Genomic DNA, 20,297 nt, shown 5'->3' with positions numbered 1-20,297 from the left:
GTCCTTCACAGGTAATTATAGACCAGTTAGTTTAACTTCTGTTGTGGGAAAATGTTTGAAGAACTCTTAAGGGACTATATACAGGAGTATGTGACTGTAAATAATATTATAAGTGATAACCAACATGGGTTTACCAAGAACAGAAGTTGTCAGACTAACCTAATTTGAGTAGTGAGTAGTAACCCGGACAGAGGAGCGGCTGTGGATGTAGTGTTTCTGGATTTTGCAAAGGCTTTTGATACTGTCCCTCATAGACGTTTAATAGGTAAAGTAAGGTCTATAGGTTTGGAAAGTACAGTCTGTACTTGGATTGAAAACTGGCTGAAGGACCATGTCCAGAGAGTTGTGGTCAATGATTCCTATTCAGAATGGTCCTGGGTTATAAGTGGTGTACCCCAAGGTTCAGTGCTGGGCCCTTTATTATTTAATTTATTTATTAATGATATCGAGGATGAGATTAATAGAACCATTTCTATTTTTGCAGATGACACTAAGCTATGTAGAACTGTACAGTCTATGGAAGATGTCCATATACTACAAGCTGACTTGAACACTCTAAATTATTGGGCATCAACTTGGCAAATGAGGTTCAATGTGGACAAATGTAAAGTTATGCATCTTGGTAGTAATAATCTCCGTGTTTCATATGTCCTAGGTGATATAACACTGGGAGAGTCATTTATAGAGAAAGATTTGGGTGTCCTTGTGGATGGTAGATTAAATTACAGCATACAATGTCAATCAACTGCTTCTAAGGCCACCAGGATACTGTCATGTATTAAACGAGGCATGGACTCGCGGGGCAGGGATGTAATATTACCACTTTACAAAGCGTTGGTGCGGCCTCATCTGGAATTTGTAGTTCAGTTCTGGGCACCAGTCCATAGAAAGGACGCACTACAACTGGAAAAAGTACAGAGGAGATCGACTAAAATGATAAGGGGCATGGAGGGTCTAAGTTATGAAGAAAGAATAAAAGAATATAATTTATTTAGTCTTGAGAAGAGATGTCTAAGGGGGACATGATTAACCTATAAAAATATATATAAATGGGTCATACAAAAAATACGGTGAAAAACTGTTGTGTAAAATACACTCAAAAGACAAGGGGCACTGCCTCCGATTGGAGAGGAAAAAGTTCAGTCTCCGGAAGCGTCAAAGCTTCTTTACTGTATGAATAGTGAATCTGTGGAATAGACTTCCTCAGGACGTAGTCACAGCAGGAACAGTGGACAGTTTTAAAAAGGGTTTAGATTAATTTTTAAAAGTAAAAACAACATTAGTGCTTATGAAAACGTGTAGAAATCTGAGTCTCAATTCCTTCTGGGATTCGCGTCCCCACCTATCCCTTGGTTGAACTTGATGGACTTATGTCTTTTCTTCAACCGTATTAACTATGTAACCCGTCTAAGTACAACACTGGAGTGTGTGTAATGTGGCTGTAGCAAATAATTCCTATTATAAGAGCATATTGTGTACAATGAGACACTTTTACATTATGCTTAGGCTATTCAGAAGATTAAAGTCAAAATCAAAGAAAAACTAATTGTGTATCCTACTTTGAGCGTTGCAGGGGAAGTGAGATCTATTCACACCAGGAAAATTTCTGATAAATAAAATCGGGCTGCAATCAGTCTGAGCAAGCTATCCCAGGATACATATCACATACAGCTCTAGGTCTTCCTCACAGTGTAGTCAATCACTGCTACACACAAAGGCGTTTTTACCCAAGACTCTGTTCCTGCTTCCACTGTATTTTAAACAGAGATGGGGGCCAAAATTAGTGACGCATCGCAAACACCATTTGATGTCCTGCAAATTTATTATACTTACAAAATAAATAAAAGGACAAACATATTAAAAAAGTTAAAATTGCTGGTCTCCTGTCATGCCCCCAACCCAAGTTGCTTCCTCAGGGGTGTGTCTCACACACGCAGGGCAACATTTTGACAACATAGTGGCGTAAAGCTGTTGACAAATTCCCCTATACAATATGTTATCATAGCTAACTGTAAATATGTAACATTGCTGCATATCATACGAGAAGCATCATACCGAAAATTTTTATTATAGAGATTGCAACAGGACACATCTGTTACCAGATCAGCCACCTTAAATTCAGTAGTCATTATTGTCTACATTTTACATATTCAAAATTGACTCCTGTTTTTATTATGAGATACCATACAATACATGGTAAGTTTGTCCTTTGTTGTAGATATTGTTTGACATCTTCCATTCACTTCCAGGTAGCAATTGATTTCACAGCATCAAACGGTGACCCACGGAACAGTTGCTCCCTGCACTATATCCATCCTTACCAGCCCAATGAGTATCTGAAAGCACTGGTTGCTGTTGGGGAAATTTGCCAAGACTATGACAGGTAACACATGATTTGTAGCGTTGGTCTTCTCAAGAGAACTTATTATGTGTCCCTTTGTAATTCTTTGCCATGTCCAAATAACTGGCTTGTCTGTAGCATTATAATTATTGTTAACTCTTGATGCAAGAAGATGTTTATCCACGGTGGCCCATGTACAGGTATTCCCTAAAGTCTTGCTTCAGGTGCCTTTTATAGTTGATAATAAGCATGCTCCAAAGAAAACTACAATATGTAACAGAGACAGAAGGTGACAGAATCCACTTTGTAGTACACTGCCCGCTTATTAGTTGTCCTTGGTACAATACAATTATATGATAAGGTTGTATATTTGCAGTTTTGCTGCACTAAATACTTTTGACCAGCAGTGTGGAGAGTGGCTTAGTAAAGGAAATATCTAAGTGTCTTAACGCTAGATAACAATACTAATATTTCAGAAAGCGGATCCTCTACTAATAACTATTGGTTTCTCATCACACTTTATGAGTTTAACTATTGATTGCTGTGAAAATGTTCTGATATTCAGCTCAGAATAACATTCTCAAGTATTACTCGAAAATGTAACAACTCTCTAGGGGGCCCAATAAAAATAATATGAAATAGGTTGGCATTTCTTGATGGCCACCATCAGCAGTGTTTAAGAAATGGAAAGGGTACGATTGATCTCTCATTGCTTTGGATTTTATTAACTACTGACTCTTCTTCTTTTGTTTATTCTATTTTGGTGGTTGTCACTATTTATGGTGGTCCCAATAATGGCTAACCTGTTAATTATAGATCATTTTCCACTGCCTGGAACCAGCTTGACTCTACCCAACTTTACCCTGTTTTTCCATTTTATCGCTAGCCAAACATTCTGATAGTACCTGGTACTTATTTTTGTACCACATCTGAGGAGGTTCCAAGCAAGCCAAGCTAGTACCATGAAGGTCATGTGACCATACTGCTGATTAGTGATTGGTCTGAATAAATTATCACTACACTGCTACCAGCCACATTATGGGGTACCATACTCCCAGTGGAAAATAAACTACCTGATACCAGAATAGAATAGAGTAAATCCATGTAGGGCAAAAGTGGCTATGCTTAGTACCCAAAGTCTAAATGCTTAAATAAAAATTCCTTCCTAAAAAATGAGCTCCTACTGGCCCATACCTTTTGGGTCCTAATAAATAGCAGAAATAAATCAATTGCAGTATAGTGTTAATACTTATGCATTTGTAAAAAAAAGATTGTGACTATGCTGTTCACCACAAAAACATGAAAATACAATGTAGATAACTGCTATCTGTGGTTCCTGTTGTCAGAGGCAGACTGCCTAAAAGAGGCTCCATGTTGTAGATAGCTCCAAATTGACAGAAGGCGGGAAACATAAGTAGGCAGGGACAGCAATACCGTAGTACAGCAAAAAATACTGCCCCAGCAAAACCAAATATTACAGTGCAGCACTAAATACTGCCACCCCTGCTTCAGTATTCCACTTTATCGCCATACTGAGATTGGTGATACAGTTGAGTTTAGGCAGTGGCGGATCCAGAGCCTGGTCTTGGGAGGGGCAAAGTCTGTCACATTGTCACTGGCACCGCCGCAGTTGTCCACAACCCGTAAGGTGAGGTCCCGTCCCTGTCCCGACTCCCGCACGGCGCTCATCTGTTCTGGACTTCCAGTTCCCGGGCCCGGAACTTGGTGGGTGGGCCTATTTAGAACGGTGCCGGCTTGTACCGGCTTGATTCTGGCTGGCTGGCTGGCAGTAAGATGCATGGGGAGGGGGGTGGAAGGGAAAGGGTGGGCCACCAATGCCGCGCCAGTGTATGTGAAGGGGCCCTGAAAAACGTATTAAAGAGGACCTTTCATTGGTCCAAACATTGTAAGATAACTATCTGTATTTGTAGCGTGGCGTCCGGGGATCTCACTACACTTACTATAATCCCTGGGCGCCGCTCCATTCGCCCGCTGCAGCCCCGTTACCTTCTCCTGCGCTGTATGGTAGTTGCTACTATTGGAACACCAGGGAGGAGTCTGTCCTGTTTCTCTCTAGGCGTTCCTTCTCCCTGGCTGTAGCGCTGTCCAATCGCAGCACAGAGCTCACAGCCAAGGAGAAAAAAAACTCCCAGGCTGTGAGCTCTGCACTGCGATTGGACAGTGCTACAGCCAGGGAGAAGGAACGCCCAGGGAGAAACAGAGCAGACTCTTCCCTGGTGTTCCGATAGTATCAACTACCTTACAGTGCAGGAGAAGGTAACGGGGCCACAGTGGGAGAACGGAGCGGCGCCCACTCTCTTGCTATATTCTCGGTGGAGGGGGCAATTGACCTGTTGCCCCCCCCCCCTGGATCCGCCAGTGAGTTTAGGAGGGCACTTGTGGCCGCGTGCCAGGTGCATAAGTACCTGAGGCACATAGCGATAATTAATGCCGAGAGCATTAGATCATTATGCATCCAGCCAGCAGTCATGAGGTGGGCTTGGTTGGCCCCCTGGGTAGCAGCCCACTGGGAAATTTCCCTGTAGGGTCTACGACCAGTCTATCCCTGCCTGCTGCTAGCCAACAATTCACAGGTATGTTGCAAAAAATTAGTGCTTAGAAAATGAGTAGATGGACTAAAACAAGAGTAAAGGGCTTCCAATTAACTATAACAATTCTGGATTTTCATTTCTTGGCCAGATAGAAGAGTGCTTACAAAGAGTGTTTCTTCATCTGGAGGACCTTACCTTTTTTGCATTAGACAGGCACCCCATTCATTTGAATGGGTACTGTGTAATGCCTAATTTCATCTGCAGTGGTGCTGCAGAGATATTGAACACTTACTACACTTCCCCACAGATTACAGCTCATCACATTAGGATTGACTGAGATGAATAATTCCTTTACACTTTCTCCCTGATAGTCATAAAGACATATGGCAAAGGTAGAAGCTCATTTGGGGCATTTAACGTCATTTTTAAGGCAATTATGGGGTCGCAAAGGGATTTGAGGCCAAATCTGCATCTTCTTCCCTATCCATGCCATGTACGCCAATTCCTAAAAAAGGGAGTGTGGCATGTTTTAGGCATAGACAATTATCTAAATCTACACCGACAAGGGAGTTGGTATAGATTTAGGTGGAAGTTATGTAGAGGCCGGCGTCAGTGCAGGGTTATTGAGACCAGCATCTAAAACGCGGGTCTTAATAAATGACACCTTATATAGCTATACAGTCATTTGAAAATTACCATGTTGAGCAATGCTTATACCAGTTTACAGTAGAAATCAATGATATCCAACAAACATATGCAGTTGTAACATGAAATATTTTCATGGCATAGCAAAAACTACTGAGAAATAGCTTTCAAAATACATACGTAGATACACTATTAATTTACTCATCAGAAATAACACAAGGTAGTAATGTATCAACAGGCAAGACTCCCACAGAGATACCAAAAGCCTCCCAAGTAGGGTCAAGTACAAAGAGAAGATTAACGCAAAATCTGAATAAAACGAGGCAATGACAAGAGAGAGTCTCATCCCAATTTTTCAGACCTGATCTAGTAAGCTTACTGACATGGCAGATTCTATAGTAGTTTATATTGGCGGAAGTGGACACTTCAAACGAAAACATACCAGTGCTCAGAAGGGTAAAGCATATAGCAAACTACAAAAAAATATATACAAAGCATCCCAGCTTGTCAACAAAATCATGGCCCTCGGCTGGAGGAATGCTAAATGCAGAAAACCTCACCACCTGCTGTAGAGAATGTCGCCTGCTACCACGTCTTCAAAAGTAGAGTAAAAATCAAAAATTCAACAGAAGTAGTTGTAGTGATGTTTCTTTTCCTATCTATTGAGACACTCTTATCCTACCTATCCATGTGTGACAGGCAACGTGAGCAAAGGGAAGAGAAGCTTGATAGTAGTAAGCATTTTATATTTCTAGCCAGGTATATAGATTTGGTTGAGAAAGCTCTTGTCTTGAAATGTTTCATTCCATCGTGAATCTCATTACCCACGGCGGGAGGCCAACAAAACTGCTACTAGTTTTGAGACTCACAGCACTATATAAGGGGGCTTTACTACTGCGAAGGGCACAGAGCTTGATTGTAGTTGGCATTGCATTTTATGTTATTGTCTCCAGCCAGGAGCATAGGTCTGATGGAGAAGAAAAATGCAGACAATTGCACTCTACAAATGAAAGGTGTTTGTTGATTCTCCCTCAAAATACATGCAGAGTTGTAGTCCCATAGAGACATGAATCAGAATTATAATTGCAAACAATGGAGTGTGGTTTGGACGCATATTTTACATGGGTTTTGGTGTAGAATACATGACCCAACATTCAAAGTACATGCTGAGATCTTTGTGAAAATGCAGCTGTGTTAACCTACCCTCTGAGGGTCTAGGTTCTTTTACCTTTTCAGTTCTTTGCTGAGCTTTTATGTTTTTTTTCTAAAGAGCCCCTGTCAGCAGGATAAACCTGATTAAATCAGACATAATGCCTGCCAGGATTGATCCTGCTGATTGAAATGATGCCTATCTTGAGAAAATCGGTTGCGCGTTTCCGGAAAACGAGGGCTTCGGTGTCCAGGGGGGCGTGTCCAGCACTGGAAAGCTGAGGAGCTGAGGTGCACCAAGGGACTAGACCCACCCCTCAGGGCACTAATACCCTTGTTTTCTTAAGAAATAAAAATATCTTTTCTCTGGAACACTGCAACCAATTTTCACAAGACAGGTATGATGTTAATCAACTCTAGAAGGAAGTATCGCTGGTTTAATATGGTTGATCCTACTGACAGGTGCTTTTTAAGCTTGAGCTACATAGCAACGTTTGGACGTGCAGCTAATAATAATCTAGATTTATGTATAATAATCCAGCAGATTGGATTTATGATTAGAGTTGAGCGAACACCTGGATGTTCGGGTTCGAGAAGTTCGGCCGAACTTCCCGGAAATGTTCGGGTTCGGGATCCGAACCCGACCCGAACTTCGTCCCGAACCCCATTGAAGTCAATGGGGACTCGAACTTTTGGGCACTAAAAAGGCTGTAAAACAGCCCAGGAAAGAGCTAGAGGGCTGCAAAAGGCAGCAACATGTAGGTAAATCCCCTGCAAACAAATGTGGATAGGGAAATTAATTAAAATAAAAATTAAAAAAATAAAAATTAACCAATATCAATTGGACAGAGGTCCCATAGCAGAGAATCTGGCTTCACGTCAGCAGAGAATCAGTGTCACGGCTGTATGTGAGCAACAAGAGCATACACAGTTAAAAGAGCTACTGACCGGACCCAAACTAGGGAGGATAAAGGGTGACCCCTGTCAGACCCTCAAAGCTCTCCCTATGCTGCTAAAGCACATGCCCGGATCCAAATGGTGGAACGGGGCATGCCCACGTACCTAAGACTGATGACCACTGTAACCCCTACAATAGTGGAAGGGGCACGGCCACCGGTGCCCTGCTCAGTATATGGAGGGAACCGTGGCCTCCTCAGATCCAGTCAGAAAATAAACAGGAACACAACAATGTCTGCACACTTAGCTGAAGGGGCTGCAGCCGCAGAGAAGACGGATCCAAAGACAGCTGGCAATATCCGGAGTGCTTGCTGCAGCAGAACACAGGTCCAGTGAAATGAAAGCTAACAAGTGAAGATACTCAAGCAAGAGCTACAACTCAAATGAGAACTATAATCCACAGCCTAGAAAGGAGGAGGGGTGATTTAAAGGGAGGGAAATCAAACGCAGGAGGAACAGCTGGGAGGACTCCTCCAAGCTCTAGTAGTGACATCATCACAGGGGTGGAGAAACAGAGCTGTGAGAACGTCTCAAAACTCTGGTAGTGACAGTACCCCCCCCTCTACGGGTGGACTCCGGACACCCAGGACACACCTTCTCAGGATGAGCCCTATGAAATGCCCTGATGAGGCGAGTGGCTTTAATGTCCGACACCGGAACCCACATCCTCTCCTCAGGACCATAACCCTTCCAATGAACGAGGTACTGAAGAGAACCGCGGACAATGCGAGAGTCCACAATTCTGGAAACCTCAAACTCCAGATTGCCATCAACCAAAATCGGAGGAGGAGGCAAAGAGGAGGGTACCGTGGGCTGGACATATGGTTTTAAGAGAGATCTGTGAAATACATTATGTATCTTCCAAACCCGTGGAAGATCAAGACGGAAGGCAACAGGATTGATGACTGACAAGCTTTTATAAGGCCCAATAAACTTGGGACCCAATTTCCAGGAGGAAACCTTCAGTTTAATATTTCTTGTAGACAACCACACCAGATCACCCACATTCAGGTCCGGACCAGGCACACGTATCTTATCAGCCACACACTTACACTTCTCACTCATCTTTCTAAGATTACTCTGAATCTTTTGCCAAATGGTAGACAAAGACGAGGAAAATCTCTCCTCCTCAGGTAAACCAGAAAGAGCCCCTCCCGAGAATGTCCCAAACTGCGGATGGAACCCATATGCACCAAAGAATGGTGACTTATCAGAAGATTCCTGATGACGGTTGTTCAGAGCAAACTCAGCAAGAGGGAGAAATGAACACCAATCCTCCTGGTTCTCTGCCACAAAACAGCGCAAATATGTCTCCAGATTCTGATTGAGGCGCTCAGTCTGACCATTCGACTGCGGGTGAAAAACAGAAGAGAAGGACAGCCGAACCCCCAGGCGAGAACAGAAAGCCTTCCAGAACCTGGACACAAACTGCGTGCCTCTATCGGAAACAATATCAGAGGGAATGCCGTGCAATTTAACAATATGGTCGACAAAAGCTTGCGCCAACGTTTTAGCATTGGGTAAACCAGGGAAAGGTACGAAATGAGCCATCTTGCTAAAACGGTCCACCACCACCAGGATCACCGACTTCCCTGAGGAACGAGGAAGATCCGTGATAAAGTCCATGGACAGGTGTGTCCAAGGACGGGAAGGTATGGGTAACGGGAGAAGGGAACCTGAAGGCCATGAACGAGGGACCTTAGCGCGAGCGCACGTCTCACAAGCAGCCACAAAACCCTCCACCGACTTACGAAGAGCCGGCCACCAAAATCTCCGAGCAATGAGATCTACCGTGGCTTTACTCCCGGGGTGACCAGCAAGAACAGTATCATGATGCTCCTTGAAGAGTTTGTGACGTAGCTCAGGAGGCACAAACAACTTCCCAGAAGGACAACGGGCAGGTGCCTCAGTCTGGGCAGCCTGGACCTCGGCCTTTAAATCGGAATATAGAGCAGAAACAACTACCCCCTCCGCCAAAATGGGACCCGGGTCCTCGGAGTTTCCTCCTCCCGGAAAACAGCGAGAGAGAGCATCAGCCTTCACATTTTTGATCCCAGGGCGGAATGTAACAACAAAATTGAATCTGGAGAAGAACAGAGACCATCTGGCCTGTCACGGATTCATACGTCTGGCCGACTAGAAGTATGCCAGATTCTTATGGTCGGTAAAAACGGTGATAGGGTGCCTGGCCCCCTCCAACCAATGGCGCCATTCCTCGAAAGCCAACTTTATGGCCAACAACTCCCTATCTCCCACATCATAGTTTCTCTCTGCCGGGGAGAGTTTTTTAGAGAAAAAGGCACAGGGTCGCCATTTGGCAGGAGAAGGGCCCTGGAACAAAACCGCACCCACACCCACCTCGGAAGCATCCACCTCAACAATAAAAGGTAAGGAAACATCGGGATGCACCAAGACGGGAGCAGACGCAAAACTCTCTTTAATCTTAGAAAAAGCTGCAAGCGCCTCCTCCGACCAAGAGGAAAAATCTGCCCCCTTTTTTGTCATGTCAGTAAGGGGTTTGACAACAGAGGAATAATTCAAAATGAACTTTCTGTAATAGTTCGCAAAACCCAGAAAGCGCATCAATGCCTTATGATTCTCAGGAAGCTCCCACTCAAGTACAGCACGGACCTTCTCCGGATCCATGCAAAAACCAGAAGCAGAGAGGAGAAAACCCAGAAATTGAATCTCCGATACCATAAAAAGACATTTCTCCAGCTTGGCGTACAATTTATTTTCCCGCAGAATCTGCAGAACCTGAAAAAGATGATCCTGATGGGTCTGAACATCAGGGGAAAAAATCAAAATATCATCAAGATACACCAATACAAATTTCCCCATTAACCCCTTCAGGACCGGGCTCATTTTCACCTTAAGGACCAGGCCATTTTTTGGAAATCTGACCAGTGTCACTTTAAGTGCTAATAACTTTAAAACGCTTTGACTTATCTAGGCCATTCTGAGATTGTTTTTTCGTCACATATTGTACTTCATAACACTGGTAAAATGAAGTCAAAAAAATTATTTTTTTTGCACAAAAAAATACCTAATTTACCAAAAATTTGGAAAAATTTGCAAATTTCAAAGTTTCAGTTTCTCTACTTCTGTAATACATAGTAATACCCCAAAAAATTGTGATGACTTTACATTCCCCATATGTCTACTTCATGCTTGAATTGTTTTGGGAATGATATTTTATTTTTTGGGGATGTTATAAGGCTTAGAAGTTTAGAAGCAAATCTTGAAATTTTTCCGAAATTTACAAAAACTCAATTTTTAGGGACCAGTTCAGGTCTGAAGTCACTTTGCGAGGCTTACATAATAGAAACCACCCAAAAATGACCCCATCTAAGAAACTACACCCCTCAAGGTATTCAAAACTGATTTTGCATACATTGTTAACCCTTTAGGTGTTGCACAAGAGTTATTGGCAAATGGGGAGGAAATTTGAGAATTTCATTTTTTTGTCTAATTTTTCATTTTAACCCATTTTTTCCACTAACAAAGCAAGGGTTAACAGCCAAACAAGACTGTATCTTTATTGCCCTGACTCTGCCGTTTACAGAAACACCCAATATGTGGCCGTAAACTACTGTACGGCCACACAGCGGGGCGTAGAGTGAAAGGTGCGCCGTTTGGTTTTTGGAAGGCTGATTTTTATGGACTGGTTTATTTACACCATGTCCCATTTGAAGCCCCCTGATGCACCCCTAGAGTAGAAACTCCATAAAAGTGACCCCATCTAAGAAACTACACCCCTCAAGGTATTCAAAACTGATTTTACATACGTCATTAACCCTTTAGGTGTTGCACAAGAGTTATTGGCAAATGGAGATGAAATTTGAGAATTTCATTTTTTGCCTAATTTTCAATTTTAACCCATTTTTTCCACTAACAAAGCAAGGGTTAACAGCCAAACAAGACTGTATCTTTATTGCCCTGACTCTGATGTTCACAGAAACACCCCATATGTGGCCGTAAACTACTGTATGGCCACACAGCGGGGCGTAGAGTGAAAGGTGCGCCGTTTGGTTTCTGGAGGGCTAATTTTGCTGGACTGTTTTTTTGACACCATGTCCCATTTGAAGCCCCCCTGATGCACCCCTAGAGTAGAAACTCCATAAAAGTGACCCCATCTAAGAAACTACACCCCTCAAGGTATTCAAAACTGATTTTACAAACTTTGTTAACCCTTTAGGTGTTGCACAAGATTTAATGGAAAATAGAGACACAATTTCAAAATTTCACATTTTTGGCAGATTTTCCATTTTAATATTTTTTTTACAGTTACAAAGCAAGGGTTAACAGCCAAACAAAACTCATTATTTATGGCCCTGATTCTGTAGTTTACAGAAGCACCCCATATGTGGTCGTAAACCGCTGTACGGGCACACGGCAGGGCGCAGAAGGAAAGGAATGCCATACGGTTTTTGGAAGGCAGGTTTTGCTGGACTGTTTTTTTTGACACCATGTCCCATTTGAAGCCCCCCTGATGCACCCCTAGAGTAGAAACTCCATAAAAGTGACGCCATCTAAGAAACTACACCCCTCAAGGTATTCAAAACTGATTTTACAAACGCTGTTAACCCTTTAGGTGTTCCACAAGAATAAATGGAAAATAGAGATTAAATTTCAAAATTTCACTTTTTCGGCAGATTTTCCATTTTAATATTTTTTTTCCAGTAACAAAGCAAGGGTTAACAGCCAAACAAAACTCTTTATTTATGGCCCTGATTCTGTAGTTTACAGAAACACCCCATATGTGGTCGTAAACTGCTGTATGGGCACGCGGCAGGGTGCAGAAGGAAAGGAATGCCATATGGTTTCTGGAAGGCAGATTTTGCTGGATTGTTTTTAGACACCATGTCCCATTTAAAGCCCCCTGATGCACCCCTAGAGTAGAAACTCCAAAAAAGTGGCCCCATTTTGGAAACTACGGGATACGGTGGAAGTTTTGTTGGTACTAGTTTAGGGAACATATGATTTTTGGTTGCTCTATATTACACTTTTTTGTGAGGCAAAGTAACAAAAAATAGAAATTCAGAAATTTCATCTCCATTTGCCATTAACTCTTGTGGAACACTTAAAGGGTTAACAAAGTTTGTAAAATCAGTTTTGAATACCTTGAGGGGTGTAGTTTCCAAAATGGGGTCATTTTTTGGAGTTTATACTCTAGGGGTGCATCGGGGGGGCTTCAAATGGGACATGGTGTCAAAAAACCAGTCCAGCAAAAACTGCCTTCCAAAAACCATATGGCGCTCCTTTCCTTCTGCGCCCTGCCGTGTGGCCATACAGCAGTTTACGACCACATATGGGGCATTTCTATAAACTAAAGAATCAGGGCAATAAATATTGAGTTTTGTTTGGCTGTTAACCCTTGCTTTGTTATGGGAAAAAATGAATTAAAATGGAAAATTTGCCAAAAAATAGCTGTTTTGGCACTGTTTTTATTTTTTAATATTTACAACGTTCATCTGACAGGTTAGATCATGTGCTATTTTTATAGAGCAGGTTCTTACGGACGTGACGATACCTAATATGTATACTTTTTTATTTATTTAGGTTTTACACAATAATATCATTTTTGACACAAAAAAAAAACATGTTTTAGTGTCTCCATAGTCTGAGAGCCATAGTTTTTTCAGTTTTTTGGCGATTGTCTCAGGTTGGGTATCATTTTTGCAGGATGAGATGACGGTTAGATTGGTACTATTTTGGGGTGCACATGACTTTTTGATCGCTTGCTATTACACTTTTTGTGATGTAAGGTAACAAAAAAATAGCTTTTTTGACACCGTTTTTTTTAATTTTTTTTACAGTGTTCCCCTGAGGGGTTAGGTCATGTGGTATTTTTATAGATCAGGTTCTTACGGACATGGCAATACCTAATATGTCTACCTTTTTATAATTTATCAGGGTTTTACACAATAATATTTTTGAAACAAAAAAAAAATCATGTTTTAGTATCTCCATAGTCTGAGACCCATAGTTTTTTTATTTTTTGGGCCATTGTCTCATGTAAGGGCTCATTTTTTGCGGGATGAGGTGACGGTTTGATTGGTACTTTTTTGGCGTACATGCGAATTTTTTGATCACTTTTATTACCTTTTTTGGGAAGTAAGGTGGGCAAAATTTCAATTTCCTCATAGTTTTTATTTTTTTATTTTTATGGCGTTCACCGTGCGGGGAAAGTAACATGACCGTTTTATAGATCAGGTCGTTACGGACGCGGCGATACCTAATATGTGTAGTGTATTTTTTTATTTTATTTTTTATTCAGTGATAAATGTGTTTTTTTGAAACTTTACTTTTTTCACTTTTTTTTACTTTTTTTTTGACCCAGACCCACTTGGTTCTTGAAGATCCAGTGGGTCTGATGTCTGTATAATACAGTACAGAACAATATATATTGTTCTGTACTGTATTTTACACTTGTCTGAACAGATCTATGCTTTCAGCACAGATCTGTTCAGCACCATGGACAGCAGGACGCCTGAGAGGCGTCCTGTTGCCATGGGAACCTTCCCCGTCTGCTCAGTACTGGTCAGAACTGCGCAGACGGGGAAGGGTAAGTACAGGGCTGAGGGGGGCTCTCTGGGGGCTCTCTCCCTCTCCCATCGGGGGGCTGCAAAGGCACAGCAGCCCCCCGATGAGAGAGGGAGAGAGCTCCCTGCGCTGTTAACCTTTTCCATACAGCGGTCCGTACGGACCGCTGTATGGAAAGGGTTAAACGGCTGACATCGCATCGCAGATGTCAGCCGTTTATACCAGGGTGCCAGCAATGTGCTGGCACCCTGGTATCCCCACTAGAAGCCAACGATCATTGAAAGGGAGGCGGGCGGGGGATCGCGATCCCGCCTGCCGCACCGCCCGCCTCCCGCAGCTTACCGCACCTCCCCACCGCCTGCGACACCCCCCCTGCACCACCCGCCCACATAACATCATTCAGGGGTGCAGGGGGGGTGAAAAAGCTTTATTTTGGGCATAGTAAAGTTTCTGATCCCCGCGGTCAGGGACCGCGGCGATCAGAAACCGCTACAAACCGCAGGTCTGAATTGACCTGCGGTTTGCAGCGATCGCCGACATGGGGGGGTCACAGGACCCCCCTCGGCATTGACCTAAGGTGCCCGGCTGTGTGTGACAGCCGGGATCTCAGCGCTGTCACCATGTCTGCAGACATGGTGACAGTTTATGCCATGACGTGTATACTCATCATGGCGCGCTAAGTAGCAGTGCGCCATGACGAGTATACTCGTCATAGGTGGGGAATATTTTCACACTATCTCCTTCTCTGATCGCTTCCCTGACAGGAATTGGGGCGATCAGAGAAGGAGAAGCACATAGTCCCTCCCTAACCCCCTCTTACCTGCCCCGATGCGCTGTGATTGGTCCCTCTGCAGTAATGGACCAATCACAGCGATCGCGGGCGGGTCAGAGCTCCAATACAGCTCCTGCCGGCTTCTCTGGTTGCCTAGCAACCCCAGCACGCCGGCTTCACTGGAGCTTCAGCGCTTCGCTCCCTGCGCTGACAGTGAAAGCCGATCACGTACATGCACGTGGGAATGCGGTGAGGCACCACATTCCCCCACGTACATGTACGTGATGTTGCGTGAAGGGGTTAAATGGTAGAAAATACTATTAACAAAATGCTGAAAGACGGCCGGAGCATTCATCAGGCCGAAAGGCATAACGAGATTCTCGAAATGCCCGTTAGGAGTATTAAAGGCCGTTTTCCATTCATCCCCCTCTCTGACCCTGACCAGGTTGTACGCGCCTCTCAAATCCAATTTGGAAAAAACCTTGGCCCCAACAATTTGGTTGAAGAGGTCCGGGATCAGAGGAAGGGGATAGGGATCACGAATCGTGATACGGTTCAGCTCCCTAAAATCTAGGCAAGGTCTCAGAGAGCCATCTTTTTTTTTAACAAAAAAAAAACCTGCGGCAACAGGTGATTTTGAGGGACGAATATGCCCCTTATCGAGACTCTCGGAGATATAGGTTCGCATTGCGATTCTTTCCGGTTGTGAGAGATTGTAGAGGCGTGCTTTTGGCAGCTTGGCGCTGGGAATGAGGTTAATGGGACAGTCAAACTCCCGGTGAGGAGGTAGCTCCTGAACACCGCTCTCGGAAAACACGTCCGAGAAATCAGAGAGAAATGATCGCACAGTTTTAGTAGACACCTCTGCAAAAGTCGCCGTGAGACAATTTTCTCTACAAAAGTCACTCCACTCATTTATTTGCCTTCCTTGCCAATCAATAGTGGGGTTATGTCTAGTGAGCCAGGGTAACCCCAAAACTAGAGGAGAAGGCAATCCGTTAAGGACAAAACAAGATATATCCTCCACATGAGTGTCACCTACAGCTAGCCGGATATTGTGAACAATGCCTTCAGGGATCTCTGTGAGAGTGGAGCAGAGTCAATAGCAAAAACAGGTATATCCTTTTCTAATGTGCAAACCTGAAAACCATGCATGGCTACAAATTGAGTGTCAATAAGATTGACGGCCGCTCAACTATCGACAAAAATCTCACAAGAAACGACTTTGCTCTCTAGCGCCACCCTGGCAGACAGGAGAAAACGGGAACTGCAGGTCAGAGGAAAAGCATCAATTCCTACATCAACTTTGCCCAAAGTAGCAGATGAAGCAGAATTTGATGATTTACCTTTTGAGGTATTTCTCTTATTATTGCTCTTAGTACAGTTCAAGAATCTCCTAGACGGACAAACATTTGCAAAATGAGCTATGCCCCCACAACAAAAACACACCATACTCTGAGGACTAAATCCTCTTTTATCAGGGGCAAGCCGACCTAGCTGCATGGGCTCCTCCTCAGAGGGGACCGAGACAGGATGAGGCCTCTGCACACTGAATGAGTCCGCACCACTGCCCCTAGACTGACAATGGCTGGACAGAGAGGTCTCGTTTCTTTCTCTTAGACGCCTGTCAAGGCGTACCGCCAATGACATGGCAGACTCTAAGGACGTTGGTCTCTCATGGAAAGCAAACGCATCTTTCAAACTCTCTGAGAGACCATGACAAAACTGACTCCGGAGTGCAGCATCATTCCAACCTGAATCAGCTGCCCATCTCCGAAATTCAGAACAATAAAGCTCCGCAGACAGTTTGTTCTGGCATAAAACACGTAAGTTAGATTCGGCCAGAGCAACACGATCCGGGTCATCATATATCTGCCCCAGGGCCACAAAAAATCTTTCCACGGATCGAAGGGAAGGATCCCCTGATGGCAGCGAAAAAGCCCAAGTCTGAGCATTACCCCTGAGCAGGGAGATGACAATCCTCACCCTCTGCTCTTCATTACCAGAGGAGTGGGTACACAAGCAAAAATGGAGTTTGCATGCCTCTCTGAAGCGAACAAAAATCTCACTGCCCCCGGAGAACGTTTCCGGAAGTGAGACCTTTGGCTCGCAACAGACTCCATGAGCCGGAGCAGAGCCCAATGCTTGAAGCTGAGACATAGATTGACGGAGATCCGCTACTTCCAAAGAAAGACCCTGCATACGGTCAACCAGGCCAGAAAGCGGATCCATGTCAAAAAGGACGGTTTTGGTGGATTATAATGTCACGGCTGTATGTGAGCAACAAGAGCATACACAGTTAAAAGAGCTACTGACCGGACCCAAACTAGGGAGGATAAAGGGTGACCCCTGTCAGACCCTCAAAGCTCTCCCTATGCTGCTAAAACACATGCCCGGATCCAAATGGTGGAACGGGGCATGCCCACGTACCTAAGACTGATGACCACTGTAACCCCTACAATAGTGGAAGGGGCACGGCCACCGGTGCCCTGTTCAGTATATGGAGGAAACCGTGGCCGCCTCAGATCCAGTCAGAAAATAAACAGGAACACAACAATGTCTGCACACTTAGCTGAAGGGGCTGCAGCCGCAGAGAAGACGGATCCAAAGACAGCTGGCAATATCCGGAGTGCTTGCTGCAGCAGAACACAGGTCCAGTGAAATGAAAGCTAACAAGTGAAGATACTCAAGCAAGAGCTACAACTCAAATGAGAACTATAATCCACAGCCTAGAAAGGAGGAGGGGTGATTTAAAGGGAGGGAAATCAAACGCAGGAGGAACAGCTGGGAGGACTCCTCCAAGCTCTAGTAGTGACATCATCACAGGGGTGGAGAAACAGAGCTGTGAGAACGTCTCAAAACTCTGGTAGTGACAATCAGTCACCATAGCAAAGAATCTGGCTTCATGTCAGCAGAGAATCAGTCTCTTCATGCCATAGCAGAGAATCTGGCTTCATGTCAGCGCAGAATCAGTCTTCATGTCATAGCAGAGAATCAGGCTTCACGTCACCCACCACTAGAACAGGCCACTGATACATATTTAGGCCCGGCGCCCAGACAGAGGAGAGAGGTCCCGTAACAGAGAATCTTGCCTTATGTCAGCACAGAATCTGTCTTCATGTCATAGCAGAGAATCAGGCTTCACGTCACCCACCACTGGAACAGGCCACTGTCACATATTTAGGCCCCGGCACCCAGACAGAGGAGAGAGGTCCCATAACAGAGAATCTGGCCTTATGTCAGCACAGAATCTGTCTTCATGTCATAGCAGAGAATCAGGCTTCACGTCACCCACCACTGGAACAGGCCACTGTCACACATTTAGGCCCCGGCACCCAAGCAGAGGAGAGAGGTCCCGTAACAGAGAATCTGGCCTTATGTCAGCACAGAATCTGTCTTCATGTCATAGCAGAGAATCAGGCTTCACGTCACCCACCACTGGAACAGGCCACTGTCACACATTTAGGCCCAGGCACCCAGGCAGAGGAGAGAGGTCCCGTAACAGAGAATCTGGCCTTATGTCAGCGCAGAATCAGTCTTCATGTCATAGCAGAGAATCAGGCTTCACGTCACCCACCACTGGAACAGGCCACTGTCACACAGTTAGGCCCAGGCACCTAGACAGAGGAGAGAGGTCCCGTAACAGAGAATCTGGCCTTATGTCAGCACAGAATCTGTCTTCATGTCATAGCAGAGAATCAGGCTTCACGTCACCCACCACTGGAACAGGCCACTGTCACACATTTAGGCCCCGGCACCCAGGCAGAGGAGAGAGGTCCCGTAACAGAGAATCTGGCCTTATGTCAGCACAGAATCTGTTTTCATGTCATAGCAGAGAATCAGGCTTCACGTCACCCACCACTGGAACAGGCCACTGTCACACATTTAGGCCCCGGCACCCAGACAGAGGAGAGGTTCATTCAACTTTGGGTTGCCCCGCAATATAATGGTAAAATGAAAATAAAAATAGTATTGAATGAGGAAGTGCCCTGGAGTAGAATAATATATTGTTAAGGGGAGGTAGTTAATATCTAATCTGCACAAGGGATGGACAGGTCCTGTGGGATCCATGCCTGGTTCATTTTTATGAACGTCAGCTTATCCACATTGGCTGTGGACAGGCGGCTGCGTTTGTCTGTAATGACGCCCCCTGCCGTGCTGAATACATGTTCAGACAAAACGCTGGCCGCCAGGCAGGCCAGCACCTCCAAGGCATAAAAGGCTAGCTCTGGCCACTTGGACAATTTGGAGACCCAGAAGTTGAATGGGGCCGAACCATCAGTCAGTACGTGGAGGGGTGTGCACAGGTACTGTTCCACCATGTTAGTGAAATGTTGCCTCCTTCTAACACGTTCCGTATCAGGTGGTGGTGCAGTTAGCTGTGGCGTGGTGACAAAACTTTTCCATATCTCTGCCATGCTAACCCTGCCCTCAGAGGAGCTGGCCGTGACACAGCTGCGTTGGCGACCTCTTGCTCCTCCTCTGCCTTCGCCTTGGGCTTCCACTGGTTCCCCTGTGACATTTGGGAATGCTCTCAGTAGCGCGTCTACCAACGTGTGCTTGTACTCGCGCATCTTCCTATCACGCTCCAGTGTAGGAAGTAAGGTGGGCACATTTTCTTTGTACCGGGGATCCAGCAGGGTTGCAACCCAGTAGTCCGCACACGTTAAAATGTGGGCAACTCTGCTGTCGTTGCGCAGGCACTGCAGCATGTAGTCGCTCATGTGTGCCAGGCTGCCCAGAGGTAAGGACAAGCTGTCCTCTGTGGGAGGCGTATCGTCATCGTCCTGTGTTTACCCCCAGCCACGCACCAGTGATGGGCCCGAGCTGCTTTGGGTGCCACCCCGCTGTGAACATGCTTCATCCTCATCCTCCTCCACCTCCTCCTCATCCTCGTCCTCCTCGTCCTCCAGTAGTGGGCCCTGTCTGGCCACATTTGTACCTGGCCTCTGGTGTTGCAAAAAACCTCCCTCTGAGTCACTTCGAAGAGACTGGCCTGAAAGTGCTAAAAATGACCCCTCTTCCTCCTCTTCCTCCTGGGCCACCTCCTCTTCCATTATCGCCCTGTGTTTTCTCAAGGAGACATAGAAGTGGTATTGTAACGCTGATAACGGCGTCATCGCCACTGGCCATGTTGGTGGAGTACTTGAAACAGCGCAACAGGGCACACAGGTCTCGCATGGAGGCCCAGTCATTGGTGGTGAAGTGGTGCTGTTTCGCAGTGCGACTGACCCGTGCGTGCAGCAGCTGAAACTCCACTATGGCCTGCTGCTGCTCGCACAGTCTGTCCAGCATGTGCAAGGTGGAGTTCCACCTGGTGGGCACATCGCATATG

General features: G+C 45.0%; 1 protein-coding gene across 1 annotated transcript in view; it reads left to right on the top strand.

Moving 5' to 3' along the window:
- Positions 1 to 20,297, top strand: part of CPNE4 (copine 4) — a 475,385-nt gene that overhangs the window by 403,779 nt on the left and 51,309 nt on the right. The window contains exon 10 of the mRNA XM_040432996.1: positions 2,250 to 2,383. Coding sequence (XP_040288930.1) covers positions 2,250 to 2,383 — 134 coding nt within the window. The remainder of the gene's footprint in view (positions 1 to 2,249; positions 2,384 to 20,297) is intronic.

Source organism: Bufo bufo, chromosome 5, assembly GCF_905171765.1.
Source record: "Bufo bufo chromosome 5, aBufBuf1.1, whole genome shotgun sequence".
In the NCBI taxonomy this organism is placed as follows: Eukaryota; Metazoa; Chordata; class Amphibia; order Anura; family Bufonidae; genus Bufo; species Bufo bufo.
Note: the sequence above shows the minus strand (reverse complement) of the source record. Positions and strands in the feature narration are given on the sequence as shown.